The 16560-nt window shown below is 31.2% G+C and overlaps 1 protein-coding gene across 13 annotated transcripts in view; it reads right to left on the bottom strand.

Annotated features, from left to right (window-relative positions):
• Window positions 1-2820: 2820 nt before the first annotated feature.
• LOC107446127 (fibropellin-1) overlaps window positions 2821-16560 on the bottom strand; it is a 93503-nt gene continuing 79763 nt past the window's right edge. For 6 of the 13 annotated variants that reach the window (XM_071184774.1, XM_071184785.1, XM_071184783.1 and 3 more), the window contains 10 exons: window positions 16042-16083; window positions 15630-15671; window positions 15218-15259; window positions 14417-14458; window positions 13056-13313; window positions 11611-11856; window positions 7889-8140; window positions 6109-6228; window positions 4860-4956; window positions 2821-2916 (listed from right to left, as the gene is read on the bottom strand). In XM_071184774.1, the coding sequence (XP_071040875.1) occupies window positions 2892-2916; window positions 4860-4956; window positions 6109-6228; window positions 7889-8140; window positions 11611-11856; window positions 13056-13313; window positions 14417-14458; window positions 15218-15259; window positions 15630-15671; window positions 16042-16083 (1166 nt within the window). In that variant the 3' untranslated portion in view covers window positions 2821-2891. Of the gene's footprint in view, window positions 2917-4859; window positions 4957-6108; window positions 6229-7888; window positions 8141-11610; window positions 11857-13055; window positions 13314-14416; window positions 14459-15217; window positions 15260-15629; window positions 15672-16041; window positions 16084-16453; window positions 16496-16560 lie in introns of all 13 variants that reach the window. The other 7 variants (XM_071184778.1, XM_071184786.1, XM_071184779.1 and 4 more) reach the window with 5 other exon arrangements.

Here is a 16560-nt window from a genome sequence, read left to right on the forward strand (position 1 = left end):
ATATATATATATAGGAACCGGAACCTCTATAAGAAATTTCGATTCCAAAAAATATTTAATAGGATAAGTATACGGATAAGATTTCGAATAACCATTTAAAAACTCTTTAATCTATATTCAATGAACCGTAGCTGAGATTCAAAAAAACTATAATGTGAAATATACAAAAAAAATTAAATTCACGCACTTGATATAAATTAAAAATGTCTGATGTTTAATTCTGTGATCCTTCTGTTAATAATAACCATTACGAAATACATAAGCATCTCACTTTTTTTCAGCAAGAAAAATATTTAAAGAAACTAATCAAATGCACGATTTACAGTTTTGTAAAGGTTGAATTATGTACGGAGATCTTATAAATAAGTACTGACTTATTTTTTGTCCAATACTATTTTTTAAAAATCTATTTCATTTTAATTTCTATGTCTTGCGAGCATAGAATTAGAATACTATTTCAACACATCCATTGGTTAACTCTCTTTTTTATTATCTTTTGAACAGTGTTTTCCCGCCAGTTTCACCAAGGAAAAAAAAGCTATAGTTTAGGAGCCTTACAATCAATGCTAAGGTATAATTTCAAGTTGTACATACCATCGTGCTGTAAATATTTATCTGGGCTTTGGATCATGCAAATTTCTTAAATGTGTTAAAGCTATTTAATCTTTTGAAAAATTTGTAAATTTTAGTGAGACCTAAATAAAACTTTTCCACATAAATGAAAATTCAAAATCCACGAAATATTTCTGTTTTTGCAGACTTGCTTCAGACCAGATAAGGCAGCGTCATAATAAGTTTTGAAATATGAAGAGATTCGATAGCAAAGGCTTTTCCTTTTCTCAAAACTGTAGTTTTCCTTCTTAGTAATGCTTTGTACCACTTTCATAAGTAGCATACATAACACTGGCAAAAAAAGATAATATAAAGCTGATATAACAGTCACGAACATTCTTCCAGCCGTCATAAAAATAGCATAGCAGTTACAAAAAACCGTAGTGTAGTGTGAGAAAAGCTGTTTTTCGAAAGCTCTGATCAAGTTTAGCCTTTTTTTAGCCAGCAAACTCTGTGTTTATTTTAAAAATGGTGCAAAACGTCAATTTGTAAAAAAACGCTGTTTTGAAGAAATGAAAAGCATTTAAGGTTTATTTTTTAATATTAAAAAACTTACTTCAATACTGTACTATCTGGGCTCATGAAACTTTGCAAAAAATGGAAATAAGGTATTGATTTTGATAGTGTTTATCAAGGTGGGAAAATGTCGCTAAATTGGAGCCAATTTCATTTATTTGTTCCTTCTAAAGCTCAGATAGTTCTTTAGTACAAGATGGCACAGTTTAAAATTGTATCTTTTTTTCACGTGTGGGGCACTTAAACTGTCGCTTTTTTATTATTCTAGGCGAAGGAGCTTCGATAAACCATGTTAAATGAAGAAGACTGCGGATAACCAATGCGGACAAATTTGCCTCCATTCCCTATAGAAATCACTCCCCACAAAACATCACGAAATCAGACACATAAACGAATTTTCTCTAAATAAACATAAATTTTTTAAACATATCTTCTAAATAAATAATCGGATTTCTGAGCCTAAAATATAGGGGGTAGCTGCAATCTGGGAAATATGGTCTTATATGTTTGGTATAGAGAGCGGTCCAAAGTTTGGGCCGTTATGTTAATTTTAATTTTTGCGTATATGAATTGCGCAAATGCTTATTTTGTAAAAATATTATATATCTAGTAACTCAGACCAGTGATGGCTCAGGGGATAGATCGTCCAGTCTTCCAATGAGGTGAACCGGGTTCGAATCCCAGCGATGACTGATCGATACGAATCCCGCATTCTGCTTGCACCGACTACAGTGATGATGTAAAATATCCGCAGTTCTGGCGAATCATGGGTTAGAAACCCCTTACCGTCAGGCTAAAACCGGGGGGGGGGTATCTTTCCTCTTTATATAACGCAAATGCGGGTTTATTCCATCAAAAAGTCCTCCTCGAAGGCAAATTTCTCCCAATATTTGATCTGGATTGGGTTAAAAACTACAAGGACATGGAGTTGAATATTAGAAGTCGTAAACCCAAAATATGGGTTGGTTGTTCAACGACGATTATAAATATAAATATCTTACATTTCAAAAATGTTTCTACTATTAATAAAAAAAATACTAAGTATTAATAAAATGTTATATATTCCATGGAATTATTTTTAGATATATGATTTTATAATTGTGGGTAAAAAAATTTCAATTCACTTACAAAGTTCTCAAGATATGGTGAAATACACAAAAATTCAAATTAACATTGTGAGGTCTAAATTTGGATAGCTCTCCGGACTAAATTATTGGGACTATATTTTCCAGATTGCTGCTACCCCCGATATTTTGAATCTGCTACTGAATCTGTTTATCCGAACCTGTGACTTAAAGGAAGTATGTTTTTGTGTCTAATTTCGTAACTTAAAATATTGTCAGCACTAATTAATTAGTATATTTGAAATAATGCCCACAAACGTTTAAGATCGAATCCTAGAGCATGAAAATCGGATCATTAGATCAAAGCTTATTCAGGGTTATTCAGGATCAAATGTTATTTTGAAAATTGTACGTTTATTTTTACGATTGCAAAACTGAAATTAATGAAAAATGTTATGTAATTACAAACTCAATATTATGGTTAAAAAATACTTTTTTGTGCTCAAACATTGTTCAGGTTTTTTTTTTTTATTTCACCGATATTTAGGACTAAGCAACGCGCGTGAATTCTCGTTTAATGTTTAAATAACTTATTATTATCATATATTATTCAAATAAATACCATTATTTTCTGAATAAAAACATGTTTTATTTAAATTACATACATGATTCGAGATAGACAATAAATGTTTTCTTTTATTACTTATTTCTTCTGCTCCTAAATCTGAAACAAAAAAAACTTACTTTTACATTTAAAATTTCCAAATGAGTAGAAAACACAATTTAATATACCTACACAAGTCCTATATTGCATCTATCAGAACAGATGACTTAAAAATATAATAATTCTCTAATTAATCACTCTTTTTCAAACGAATAGTTCAAGAATAATTTATTTAATAATAAAACTTCCTCATTAAATATTTCATAAATATAATAATTAGTATATGCTGCGATGTTATGTGACTCCTTCTTTAAATGTTACTGTCTTAGTTTTCTTGTCATTACTACTTATTTCCTTTTATAGCTATTAATAGCTTATTTGTAGAAGACATGCTAATAGAAAAGCTATTTTATCGAAAATAGTATAATTAAGTAAATATTTGACTTAAGAAACTTGCTCGGAAATAATAATTAAGTAACAATTCCTTTGTTATTCTTCCATATTTAACTATAACAGTCAAATAACCACAGCAAGAAAAAGAAATCGAAACTGGTAACTGTGAGAAAACAACTAGAATTTTATCCACGTCAATAAGGCACACCTTATGACTCCGCTTAGTGCATTGCAGCTGGGTACAAACTACAACCGATAGGGCTAATCTGTTTGTCTCAAGACCGGCTGAACGGAAGTTGGAGTCTTAGCGTTCAGAACATAATATTTCCTACGCTCCTTTAACAAATGAAGAGTTTATATTGTCCTGTGCTCTCCAATTGGTTACCCTGGACTATTAGAATGCGAACCCTCATTCACGGACTGATAGCAGTATCAGAGATTCTTAAAACAAAAAAGCCTAGTATTTCCCTTTTCGCACGATAAATGGCACTCCAGATAAACCTATTAATTCACTCGTTCCACGGTTCACTTGACAAAACTTAACCCCAACCTAACACCGATGTCCATTATCTAACAAAAAGCCTAACACAACAAAACTCTATTTTCAATGCAACTGAATCTTGATTGTATGCTTATTGAGTATACTGTAAATACGCTGTATAACTACTGTATAATACTATTGTGCACTGTATAATTTTGACTGTAGAATTATTAACTTCATATTTACTGTAGGATTTTTGAGTTTGGATCAATTACAAAATTACAGCAATTTACCAAATGCAATAATACAAAATGCAATAATAGCAATGCAACTTTAGTTCTTTGACCTCTAAACGTCTGTGGGTGAATCGACCAAATCGCCACTGTCTTCAAGCTGTATTTTTTTTCCTTTTTACTTCGGTGACTTTTTTTAAAATGGGTTTCTATAAGCACAAATGATGCTTTACAGTAAGAAGGAATATTATAATAATGTATTAAAAATGATTTTTGTAAGAAAATTGCCTAAATCTCTACAGCATCAATCATCAATCATCAGCATCAATCATCAATATCAATTATTTAAATTAAAAAAATAATATATTTAAATATAATATAGATTTAAATACATCATTAATTATAACCAAAAATAATAAACATGAAAATAAAGGTATAATGTTTAAAATAATTGTAAACTTTGCGAGCATCTATCCAAAACATACTATTATGGAAATTGAAACATGAAGATCAGAACAATATCATTTCGTAACTAATCGAAGAAATCAAAAATCCTTAAATGCAAGTAATTGTACTTAAAAATAATTTTCGAAATTCACCTGTATTTAGGTAATTTTAGGTATTATATAATTAGTAATTTAGGTAAAAAATTCGGAAATTAAGTAACCATTTATAGATTTATAATTCACATCTTTGCTAATCTAATTCATCTAAACTTCAATAGTTATGGAATGGGACTCGGAAAAAATTTTCAATATTTATCCCTAAATGCTATTTCGGGATTTCTAATGTGCTTACTGCTTTATTTTTTATGAAGATTCTATATTAGAATATATATTAAAGGCAGCCGTTACGGAACACTCTGCTGCAAACAAACCTTCCTTCAAATTACTTACTTTATGAAAATAATGACTAGAGTGATTGTAGATATCAAAAGAAATCCTGATGTGATGCATAGTAATATGAATAATAGTGGACTGTATTCACCTTTATCTGAAAAATACACATGAATTTTTTGTAAAAAAATTATATTAAAAGTTTTTTTTTCATTTCAGATACAGCAAAAGCAGAAGCATTTTTTTCAATTTTAATTCAATGGTTAAACGTAGTTTTTGTATTTTTGTGTAAGCATGATTTTTTTTTTAAAAAAAAAAAGCTTGTTGCAACTATCGTAAAATTTGACGAATAAAGAATTCTTTTTTCGATTAAAATGTCGTGAAATTGTCAATTTATATGAATGTTGATTCTATTGCAAACGATATAAGCTCCTCAATATCTCTCCATAGCGCGTGGGAAATGTCATCCTGTCCTGATTTGCCTCTATTGGCCACTGTGGTTTTTCGATTTTTGTTCTTATAATTAAACTTATTTTCAATTGCTATCAATGTTCTGCTCCCGACTCGCACCACCCACAGTGCTGACGTAAAATATATTCAGTGGTAGACGAATCACGGGTTTAAAGTCCTCTTACCATGAAGCTAACCGTGGGAGTTCTCGTACCTTTCCCCTCCGTGTAACACAAATGATGTTTAGTTTCATCTAAAAGTCCTCTACGAAGGCAAATTTCAACCACTACTTAATCCAGAAGTTCCCTTATTTTCTGGATTGGGTTCAAAATTGCAAGGCTATGGAGTTGAGCATCGGTAGTCGTAAACTCAAAAAAATGGGTCGGATGTATAGCGACGGTTATAAAATAAAATAAAATTGTTTTTGATGACTATTTTACATTTTCTGTCTCAAATCTCACTCGCTTTTATCATTTTTTGATGAATCTTCAGAATTTGGCACCCATTTCTGAGTGTTCGAAATAAGTTTACCTGCTCCACCTTCATTCATTTCTTAAATAAATGAAGTTTTTACAGTAATTTTTTTTTTTAAAAAAGGGAGTTTTTTCCAGATAAGTAGTTATTTGTTTTTGTTTACATACTTCTCGTTAAATTATAAAATTTAATGATATGAATTAAATTTTAAATATGTATTCATTTTACTTAACCTAACTATGTTGCCATATATTAAGTCACCTTTGCATAAGTCACCTTTGCATTAAAACAAACTTTGCATATATTAAGTCACCTTTGCATTAAAACATAGATGCTTCCGCACTTTCTTTACTGTACATATTTTACATCAGCTCATTTTTCTCACCTGTGACTTCTTCACATCGATGTCCAAAATATCCTGGAGGACAGTCACAAAATAAGTAGGCTCCAATACGATTACAATGTGCACCATTTTCACATTTATTTTTATAGAAGTTGCATGTTTCTAAGAAATAAATCAGGTCATCATTAAAACACTATTCCTACATTGAATTATTTAAATGAATGATAAATTTCACACAGTGAGCAAAAGTAAAAAGGGAGCACCTTTAGTGGTTACTGCAAAGTAAAATGTTCGAAAAATTGAAAAAAGGATTATTGTATTTTTAAATAGTTTATCCTTTTAAGATTTTTGAACCAAAGTACTGAATTGATTTTCGAAAAAAGGTAAAACTTACAGCACAATATGTCGAGAGTAACGAAGGACGAGCTATGACATGTATGAACAAGTAAATTTGCCAGCTCAGTTGTTTAATGGATTTGATCACTCTTATCAAAACATTTTAGTAAAATACTATCCTTTTAACTATTTTAATGAAATAATTTGTTTAGGTTATGTTAGAAAAAGAATTAATGGTACTTTCAATATAAATAGTTGAAATTGCAACTTATTTAGCTTTAGGTTGCAAGAAGTTATTGATAGTTTTGGAACAATTGGAACTAAATATAGGCCCAACAGCCAAAGAATAAACTCAAAATGAAGCTGACGGCAGAATTTCAGCTGCTACTCTAAAAATGTATGAGGTGCCACAGGAAGGTATAGATCGATAGTTAAAAGGGCTAGACTAGCACTTGAGGATGAAAAAAATGGAGATTTGTATTATTTAAGGTCGAAAATATTTTTAGCTGTAATATTTACAAAGTTTTACACCAATTTTATCTACTCGATTTTAAGTGATGAAATCCAAATTTTAGGAGATTCGGTCGAAGATGCAAGGCTCTTAAGATGGAGAAATGCGCAGAAGTTAAATCAACATTTAGATGTTCAAACCTTTAACAGCTTTCCTGCTGAAACTATTGAAACAATATTTTCTGGATTGCGACTGACTCTTATATTTTGAGGGTCAAGAATCCGAATACATCGTTGAAGAATGTACGTCTTTGTACGAGGTTAAATAACACAAACTAATTTGCTTTTTTGCCATTAGGTTCTCGAAGTTTTAATATCAAGTACTAGAAAGTGAAATAAAACCGACTCTATTTGGTGAATAGGGCTGTCTATGGGCTGAGAAGATTTATTAAATCTAGGTTTCTTTCTAAAAAAACAAAAGTTCTAAATCTACAAAACTCTTGTCCGGCCAGTCTTGACATACATTTCTGAAGCTTGGACAATGACAAAATTGGAAGAAAATTGTATCGCAATATTTGAGAGAAAGATTTTGCGGGGTATACTTGGTAGTGTAAATGAAAACAATAACTGGAGAAGGAGATTTAACTCTGAACTGTACAAGATTTATAAAAAACCTGATATTATTCAATACGTAAAAATAAATAGAATGAATTGGATAGCCCACAAGATTCGAATGAGTGACGACAACACAATAAAAAAGATACTGCCTCTTAGATCCACTGGAAAAAGAAAGCGGAGAAGGCAGCGATTGAGATGGGCTGACTCAGTGGAGTCTGATTTTCTCGCAATTAATGAAAAAAATTGGAGATCAAAGATAAATCGGAAGTAGTCATGGAGAAATCTTCAGAGGAAGGCATTAGCTCACATTGGGCTGTCTGGCCAACTATGATGATGATGATGATGAGAAAGTGAAATTACAATCATTAGATCAAAAGTTAATTTTAAAAAATTTCGCTTTTTGTAAAATTTAATTTACCTCTGCATGTAAGAGATTCTTCATCGTATTTAAGACCATTGTCACATAAACATTCAGCGCCTCTAAAATCCATGTTAATTCCACACCTTGCTCCACTATTCTCATTGCATATCACTTTTTGACTTTCACAATCGTCCACAATTTCGCATTTGTGTCCATAGGAACGCGGGATACATCTACAGAAACTGTAGTTACCTTCTTTTTCACACATAGCTCCATTTTGACAATCATTCTTTTGAGGATTACATATTTCTAAAATTTAAATGAACATTGAATTTAATACATCTTGATGAAAAATCACTAGCACTTTCAAAATTATATTTCTGCCTATCTCCTTAAAATTCAAAGAAAAACGCTATTGAATTCTTTTAAATCATGCAAAAAAATTTAATTATAACTGTTAATTTTTAGCAGTTTTTAACACAAAAATGTTTATTCAAATGAGAGATGCTGATTCAAATAGTTTAATTATTGGTTTAAATCTATCAATTTTAATTTATTACGCAAATTATAATATACTTACTTAATTTATTTGAAAAACTACGGATTTATGTCAATAAAAAGTTTCGAATAGTTGCTGTTGTTGTTGTAGCTCATTTACATTGCACTAGAGCTGCACAATGGGCTATTGGCGACGGTCTGGGAAACATCTCTGCGGATGATCCGAAGACATGCCATCACAATTTTGATCATCCGCAGAGGAGATGGCACTCTTGTCTCGGTAGCCCGAGAACCTGCACGCGAAGTCGAGCACTTTACTGTAGAACAGAATAACAAGGACCAATACCGCACATCCTTGGTCCCTACGCAGACTAATCCAAGTGGTCACCCACCCGCACACTGACTGCAGCCATTGATGCTTGACTTCGGTGATCTGCTGGGAACCGTGTTTAAATGATCTGTCCACTGCGAAACAGATTCTAATAGAATTAACATGGATGTCTTTGTTGTCCTTAAATTGCTGACAATTCTATTTTTAATTAATTAAAAAATTGCATGATTTGCTTTTGCTAGCTAATAATCAAATCAAATTTGAGTTTAATTTGAGGTTTTAGTACATGTTTATAGTAATTATTCATCGCTAGTATCTTAAAACAGTTAAACCCAAGCAAAACTGATATTGGAAAAGAAGAGGTGACATCACCAAAATACTAAAATGAAATATTTGTTTTTATTTACTCTTGGCGCAATACAAAAAACTGATCGCCCTTAATATTTTCTGATATAATCTTCACGTTCTAAGATTCACTTTTAATGGTTCGAAGGGAGACCACAAATATGCTAATAATTAGTGCAGATGACACTTTAAAGTTAAGAAATCAGACTCAAACACTTACTTTCTCTGATGAAACATTCCTTTTTTCGACGCATATGGATTTCGGATAAAAGTACTTACGGAAAAAAATACTTACTTTTTCGAAATTTGATTCTCGATTTGAACTCCTCAACTGGTTTGCATTCTTTAAAATGGCATCGAAAATTATGTAACTTACAATTCAAACTTTTTTCAACTGTTAATAAATAAAATAATAAAAAATAATTACTAAAATCTATATTTCGTATGGAATTACCTTTGAATAAGCGAATGTTTTAATTGTGTGCAACTTTTTTTTCAATTCGCTTAAACATTTCTTGAAAAACAGCGAAATACGTATAAAATAAAAATAGACATTAAGGGGTTCAAACTTTAGACCGCTCTCCTGACCAGACCAAACTAATGGGACCATATATCCCAGATTTCTACCCCCTATAATTTAGGGGTCAAAAATCCGAATGCGTGAAAAAAAGGCCTGTTTATTCAGCCAAAGTATGCTTTTGTCTCAGATTTCCTAACTTAAAATATCATCTTGACTAGTTAACTAGCATATTTGACGTCACCCCTAGAACCATTAAAATTGAGTCTTAAAACCGTGAAGATCTAATCATTAGATAAAAAGTTATGCAGGGTGGTCAGTTTTTATTTTGCACACTGTCCAAGACATTCCAAATTACGCTTATTCATACGCGAACCACGTTATTGTAAATAAAAGGACTCCTACTTTAAATTAATTATTCATTAATTAAATTTAAAAGAAATATGCATAATCAAAGAAACTGCCATATTTAAGCATTTTAACGCTAATTAATATAACTAGCCGACATTGCGAATAGCTTGGTCACCTTTCAAAATTATCTTATACAACATATAAACTTCAATTGTAACCAAACAAACTGCACAGAGCATTACTGTATTTAAATATTCTAAATCCTCAGTCCTTCCTCTAAACCTAACACCTTTGTGTTATTATAAAGGCGAAAGATAAGATAGTTTTAAACAAGATATTACTCAAATATTTTCACTGTCTAGCTGTTACCCTTACTTGGCACACGCGGAAATACTTTGATTTCAGTTTTAATGATTTTCATAAGATGACCGTGATATTGTCAAAGTTCTTACGATAATTGATAATAATTGAAATATCTGCCCAGCAGTCGTAGGTCAAACAAACCACCGAAAGAGTGTGAAACCTTTCAAGCATATTAAACGGAAGTATTAAAATTATTTCCATCTTTGTCAAGAAATAAGATAGAAAACGCTTCCTAATGCTTTACTACGTGCTGAACAGCTATCTCACACACCTCTCGAGCTATAATTTGAGTATTGTATAATGGATATTACCGAAAAAGCCATGCCCCGATACTAATAAACGGTATGACAGCGGCATATTTTACTAGAGAATAATACATAAATTTATTTTTAAAAAATAAGCCGTTGCAATTGTTTCACTAGGTTGCTATAAGTTATATATAGGCTTCATTATACACTATCTTGAAGAAAGTGACGGGACACACCTCGAAAAGTAGAAAAGTCGACAATACAGCTGATACATGCGCACTAATAAGTATCACGTGTCAGCCATATCCTATAAATACTCTGTGGAGTCGACTAGATTTGTTTTTGTCAAGATGCCGCCACGGAAACAGTTGTCTGAGTTCGAGAAAGGAGTGTTAGTTGGATTACATCTTGCCAATGTGTCAATTAGGGAGACATCCCGTCTCCGTAACTGCTCAAAATCAACTGTTCCACGTTTTTTGTGTCGCTACAAGACTGAGGGACTCTCTGGGACGAATTGTACCGTTGGTTGAGAGCCTGCATCCCACTCCCCAAAAGCAAGCATGAACTATGGAACTTCCTGTTAAATATTTGGAAGGAAATTTCTCTTGCCACTATGGCTAATTTAGTGGAAAGCATGCCCAGAAGGGTTGCAGCTGTGATCGCAGCCAAAGGAGGCCCTACCTCCTATTAATTTTGATAAATATAGGTTTATGTCGTTATAGTGTCGTGTCCCATCACTTTCTTCCAGATAGTGTATATAAGCTTCAGAAAATCATATTTATTTTGACCATAATTTATCAAACAATATTTAATCTGAAAATATTCTGTAACACTATTTAGCTGACATTTATTTTTAAGAGTGCTTGATAAAACATCTTTATGTTTCAACTGCAAATTTTTGAATTTGTCTCCACATTCATATGCTCATTCATCGTACTTCATACTATTATCTCATACGCAATTAGCTGTTTCTAAATTAATGTTATACTCGCACCCTCCTCCCGAAGTATCGAGGCAATCATGAAAATAAATGTTAGCTTCCCCGGTATTTAGCCAACATTTATTTTAAAAGTGCTAGATAATACCGCTTTCTGTTTGAATGGTGAATTGTTTAGTTTGTTTTTACCTCTACATTCATAGGCATATTCATCGTACTTCAGACCATTATCACACACGCATTTAGCTATTTCTAAACGTCTGTCATAATCGCACCTTCCACCAGTAGTATTGGTGCAATTCATGAAGTCACAGTCTGTTACTCTTTCACATTTGTGCCCAGTAGTACCCAGACGACATTCACAGAAACCATAGTTTCCGACGGTTTTACAGATAGCTCCATTTTCACAATCATGATTTCCAACCACACATGTTTCTGAAAAAGAAATTATATCTCAAATTAATTCATTTTATTGAAATATCAAAATGTTATGAAATAATTTGCAGGTCCACTTCTTCTCAATCCTTAAGTTTTAGTTGCGGACATAATTTAATCGCATTCGTAGAATATTTGTACTATAGTATGTTTTGCTTTTATTTGTTCAAGTAATTTTCAAAAATTTAAAATACATTTTTGGGAAAATTCTGCATTTAGGCAAAACGATTAATTTACTTTCAAAGTACTGAATATTTGCAAGTATACAGCGTGCAAAACCGGTCAATGCATTTAAAGTACTCAAAATACTCAAACGTTTTTGGCGTAGACTAAAAATTGTTCAAAGTGTACCCTTTTAGTCACCCGTCACATATTCTAATGGTAAACCACTTACGACCATGAGCTTAATTGCATATTTCGATCAATATCCGTCACATCAGCACAGATACGGGTCTGTGGTGCTATTAGCATTGGAGTTTAAATTTTAAGTACCTCCAATTCCAACTACACTACAAGGACTCATCACAGCAGTTGTGACGGATATTGATCGAAACATGCAATTAAGCTCTTGGTCATAAATGGTTTACCATTAAAAAGTGTGAAGAGTGTCTAAAAGGATACACTTTGAACGTTTTTAATATCTGCTAAAAATTTGATGAGAGTTTGTATCCTTAAATGTATCACTTACCTTTGCAGGTTGTATACTTGTGAAAATACTGTCCTCTGAGAGGTTAAAAATCATTTAAGCTAATCCTGTATTTAGATATATATTTGACTTCGTCATTTTAAGCAAATGTGGCACTGTTTCCTATGTAGTTTTTCTTTTTGTTTACATTGAATTGAATGAAACTATAGCAAAATTGATTTTACTAATAGTTCGTAAGTTACGATTTTTTTTAATTTGAAATAGTACAGTTGCATATATATGCTTATTTAGATATTTAATATTGCTGTAAGGTCAACGTTGCTGTACTGCTAACGTTGCTGCATGTGTTATTTATTTATTTACATTTAATCAAATAAAACTATAATTAAGTCAAAGAATAGTTTCGATTTCATATAACTTTTCATATATTAAATAGTATTAAGAAAAATTTATAACTTTTAATTTAATAATATATTCGGCTTAGTTTTGATTTTATTAGAATTATAAGAAATTTCCCTGTTCCAAGATATTTAAACAATAAGTTTGTATTTACTTTTGCACTTTCCCTGTTCAGTGTCATACTGCAATTCACTTTCTACGCATAAACATTCCGATTCTTCCAACGTCGTGTTATATGCACAAATTTCACCATTCTTATAATTGCATTTCAAATTATATCTTTCATCACAGTCCCACATGTGTTGACATTTGTCTCCATATGTTCCTTTCAAGCAGTGGCAGAATCGTTGATTTCCAAGTTGTAAGCATTCTGCTCCATTGACACAGTCATTTCTATCTTCATCACAAATTGCTGTAAAATGTATACATTGATACATTGCATTAGGTCGCATAAATACATTGCATGAGATTACATTAATGCATTGCATGAGATTATCAGTTAGATGTAATGAATTTTTGAGCATTTATATTTGGTCGTTCTTATTGTATGCAATCCACTCCATTTACAGAGGCCGTGGTGGCTTAGGGAATAGAGCGGTAGAATCCCAAACAGATTGCCCTGGTTCGAATCCCAGCGATAACTGGTCTGTATGAATTTTGCACCCGGCTCACACTAGCCACAGTGCTGACGTAAAATATCCCAAGAGGTAGACGGATCATGGGTTAGAGTCCCCTTGCTATCGGGCTACCCGTCGGAGGTTTCTTGGTTTTTCTCTCCATGAATGTAAATGCAGGTTCGTTCCATCAAAATGTCCTCCACGAAGGCTAGTTTCTCTCAATGCTCGATCCAGGTGTTCCCTTCATTTTTGGGTATCGTTCAAAATTACAAGGCTGCGGAGTTGAACAGTGATATTTGTAAACTCAAAATTGAGTAGACTGTTCAACACCGGTTATAAAATAAAATAAAACTTAGGACCTAATCGAAATATTTGAAAGGTTTTGAAGACCGGAGACCAAAATTACCTTTTTTTCAATATTCAAATATATATATATTTAGGCACATAAAATAATTAATGTACTGAATATATATTTTGAAATAAGCTCTGTTTAAATAAGTATTTTAAATAAACGTAATAATGTTCGTATACTACTCCTCAAAACAATTTTACAAAATGTTCTCACTTTCCTAGGTATTTTTTGTCAGTACGAAAAGATCATAGACTTTATCTAAAAAAATTTCTCAACAGCTATGAACAGTATGCATTTTCATAGCTAAACGGCAACACAATTTTAAGATACAATGATAAAAAAATGAAATTAAAACAATTAAAAAAATACTAGAGCGCGCAATGACTTTAAAAGTTATGTATAACGGAAGCATGCGGGATATTACATGCAACTGGGAAAACGGATAAGTGTAAAATATTTTATCTAAAATTGGATGTTAACACTAGTTTAGAATATATGACTTCAAGTAAGTTATAAAATAATTTTCATTACAATATATATACTTACATTTGGATCTTGTTGAAAATTCTCCTCGTGTGGAAGTTAAATCTGAAAACAATATGCTTACTGTTAATGTTTGGAAGTGTATTTTTTTTATTAGCAATAAAAATATAGACCAAACTACAGTAATAAAAACATGTATCATTTATTTTTTAACTAAAACTGATAAAAAAGTTTCTAATTTCATATGGTGATCTGCCAACATATGAAAACAAAATAAACTAAAATTTTACTTTGCAAAAATTTTTATAATATGCGTTGTTTGGTCCTTAAAAAGTTTAATGTTAGGGTGTACAATTATAGTTTAGTACTTGCATAAAAAGTTAACAGTTTAGCTCTTAATGAGCACATTTAGCTCTGATTAATTTTTGCAAAAAGTGTAATATACACATACAGTTGAATCTTGTCGACAGTTCTCCTGGTGTGGAAGTTAGATCTGAAAACAATTTGCTTACTCTTTATGTTTTGAAATGTATTTGTTATGAATTTACTAAATCAATTTTTTTAGCAATCGAACTATAGACAAAAGTACAGTAATAAAAACATGTATCGTTTATTTTTTAACTAAAACTAATAAAAGAAGTTTTTGAGTGTTTCATGTGGTGATCTTCCAACAAATGAAAACAAAATAAACTAAAATTTTACTCTGACAAAATCTTTACGGTATGCGTTGTTTGATCTTCAAAAAGTTTAATGTTAGGGTGTATAATTATTCTTTAGTACTTGCATAAAAAGGTTAACAGTTTAGCTCCTAATGAACACATGTAGCACTCATTAATTTTTGCAAAAAGTGGAATATATACTTACATTTGAATCTTGTCGACAGTTCTCCTGGTGTGGAAGTTAAATCTGAAAACAATTTGCTTACTTTTTATGTTTTGAAATGTATTTGTTATGAATATACTAAATCAATTCTTTATTGGCAATGAAAATACAGACAAAACTACAGTGATAAAAACATGCATCGTTTATTTTTTAGCTAAAACTAATAAAAGAAGATTCTGATTTCTTGTGGTGATCTTCCAACAAATGAAATTAAAATAAACTAAAATTTTACTCTGACAGCATTTTTACGGTATGCGTTGTTTGATCTTCAGAAAGTTTAATGTTAGGGTGTATAATTATTGTTTAGTACTTGTATAAAAAGGTTAACAGTTTAGCTCCTAATGAGCACATTTAGCACTGTTTAATTTTTGCAAAAAGTGGAATATATACATACATTTCAAGCTTGTCGACAGTTCTCCTGGTGTGGAAGTTAAATCTGAAAACAATTTGCTTACTGTTTATGTTTTGAAATGTATTTGTTATGAATTTACTAAATCAATTCTTTATTAGCAATGAAAATATAGACAAAACTACAGTGATAAAAACATGTATCGTTTATTTTTTAACTAAAACTAATAAAAGAAATTTCTGACTTCTTGTGGTGATCTTCCAACAAATGAAATTAAAATAAACTAAAATTTTACTTCGAAAAAATTTTTATGATGCGCGTTGTTTGGTCTTTAAAAAATTTAATGTTAGGGTGTACAATTATTGCTTAGTACTTGCATAAAAAGGTTAACAGTTTAGCTCTTAATGAACACATTTAGCACTGATTAATTTTCGCAAAAAGTGTAATATATACTTACAGTTGAATCTTGTCGACAGTTCGCCTCGCGTGGAAGTTAAATCTGAAAACAATTTGCTTACTGTTTATGATTTGAAATGTATTTGTTATGAATTTACTAAATCAATTCCTTATTAGCAATGAAAATATAGACAAAACTACAGTGATAAAAACATGTATCGTTTATTTTTTAACTAAAACTAATAAAAGAAATTTCTGACTTCTTGTGGTGATCTTCCAACAAATGAAATTAAAATAAACTAAAATTTTACTCTGACAGCATTTTTACGGTATGCGTTGTTTGATCTTCAGAAAGTTTAATGTTAGGGTGTATAATTATTGTTTAGTACTTGTATAAAAAGGTTAACAGTTTAGCTCCTAATGAACACATTTAGCACTGTTTAATTTTTGCAAAAAGTGGAATATATACATACATTTCAAGCTTGTCGACAGTTCTCCTGGTGTGGAAGTTAAATCTGAAAACAATTTGCTTACTGTTTATGTTTTGAAATGTATTTGTTATGAATTTACTAAATCAATT

This window comes from Parasteatoda tepidariorum, chromosome 9 (assembly GCF_043381705.1).
Source record: "Parasteatoda tepidariorum isolate YZ-2023 chromosome 9, CAS_Ptep_4.0, whole genome shotgun sequence".
In the NCBI taxonomy this organism is placed as follows: Eukaryota; Metazoa; Arthropoda; class Arachnida; order Araneae; family Theridiidae; genus Parasteatoda; species Parasteatoda tepidariorum.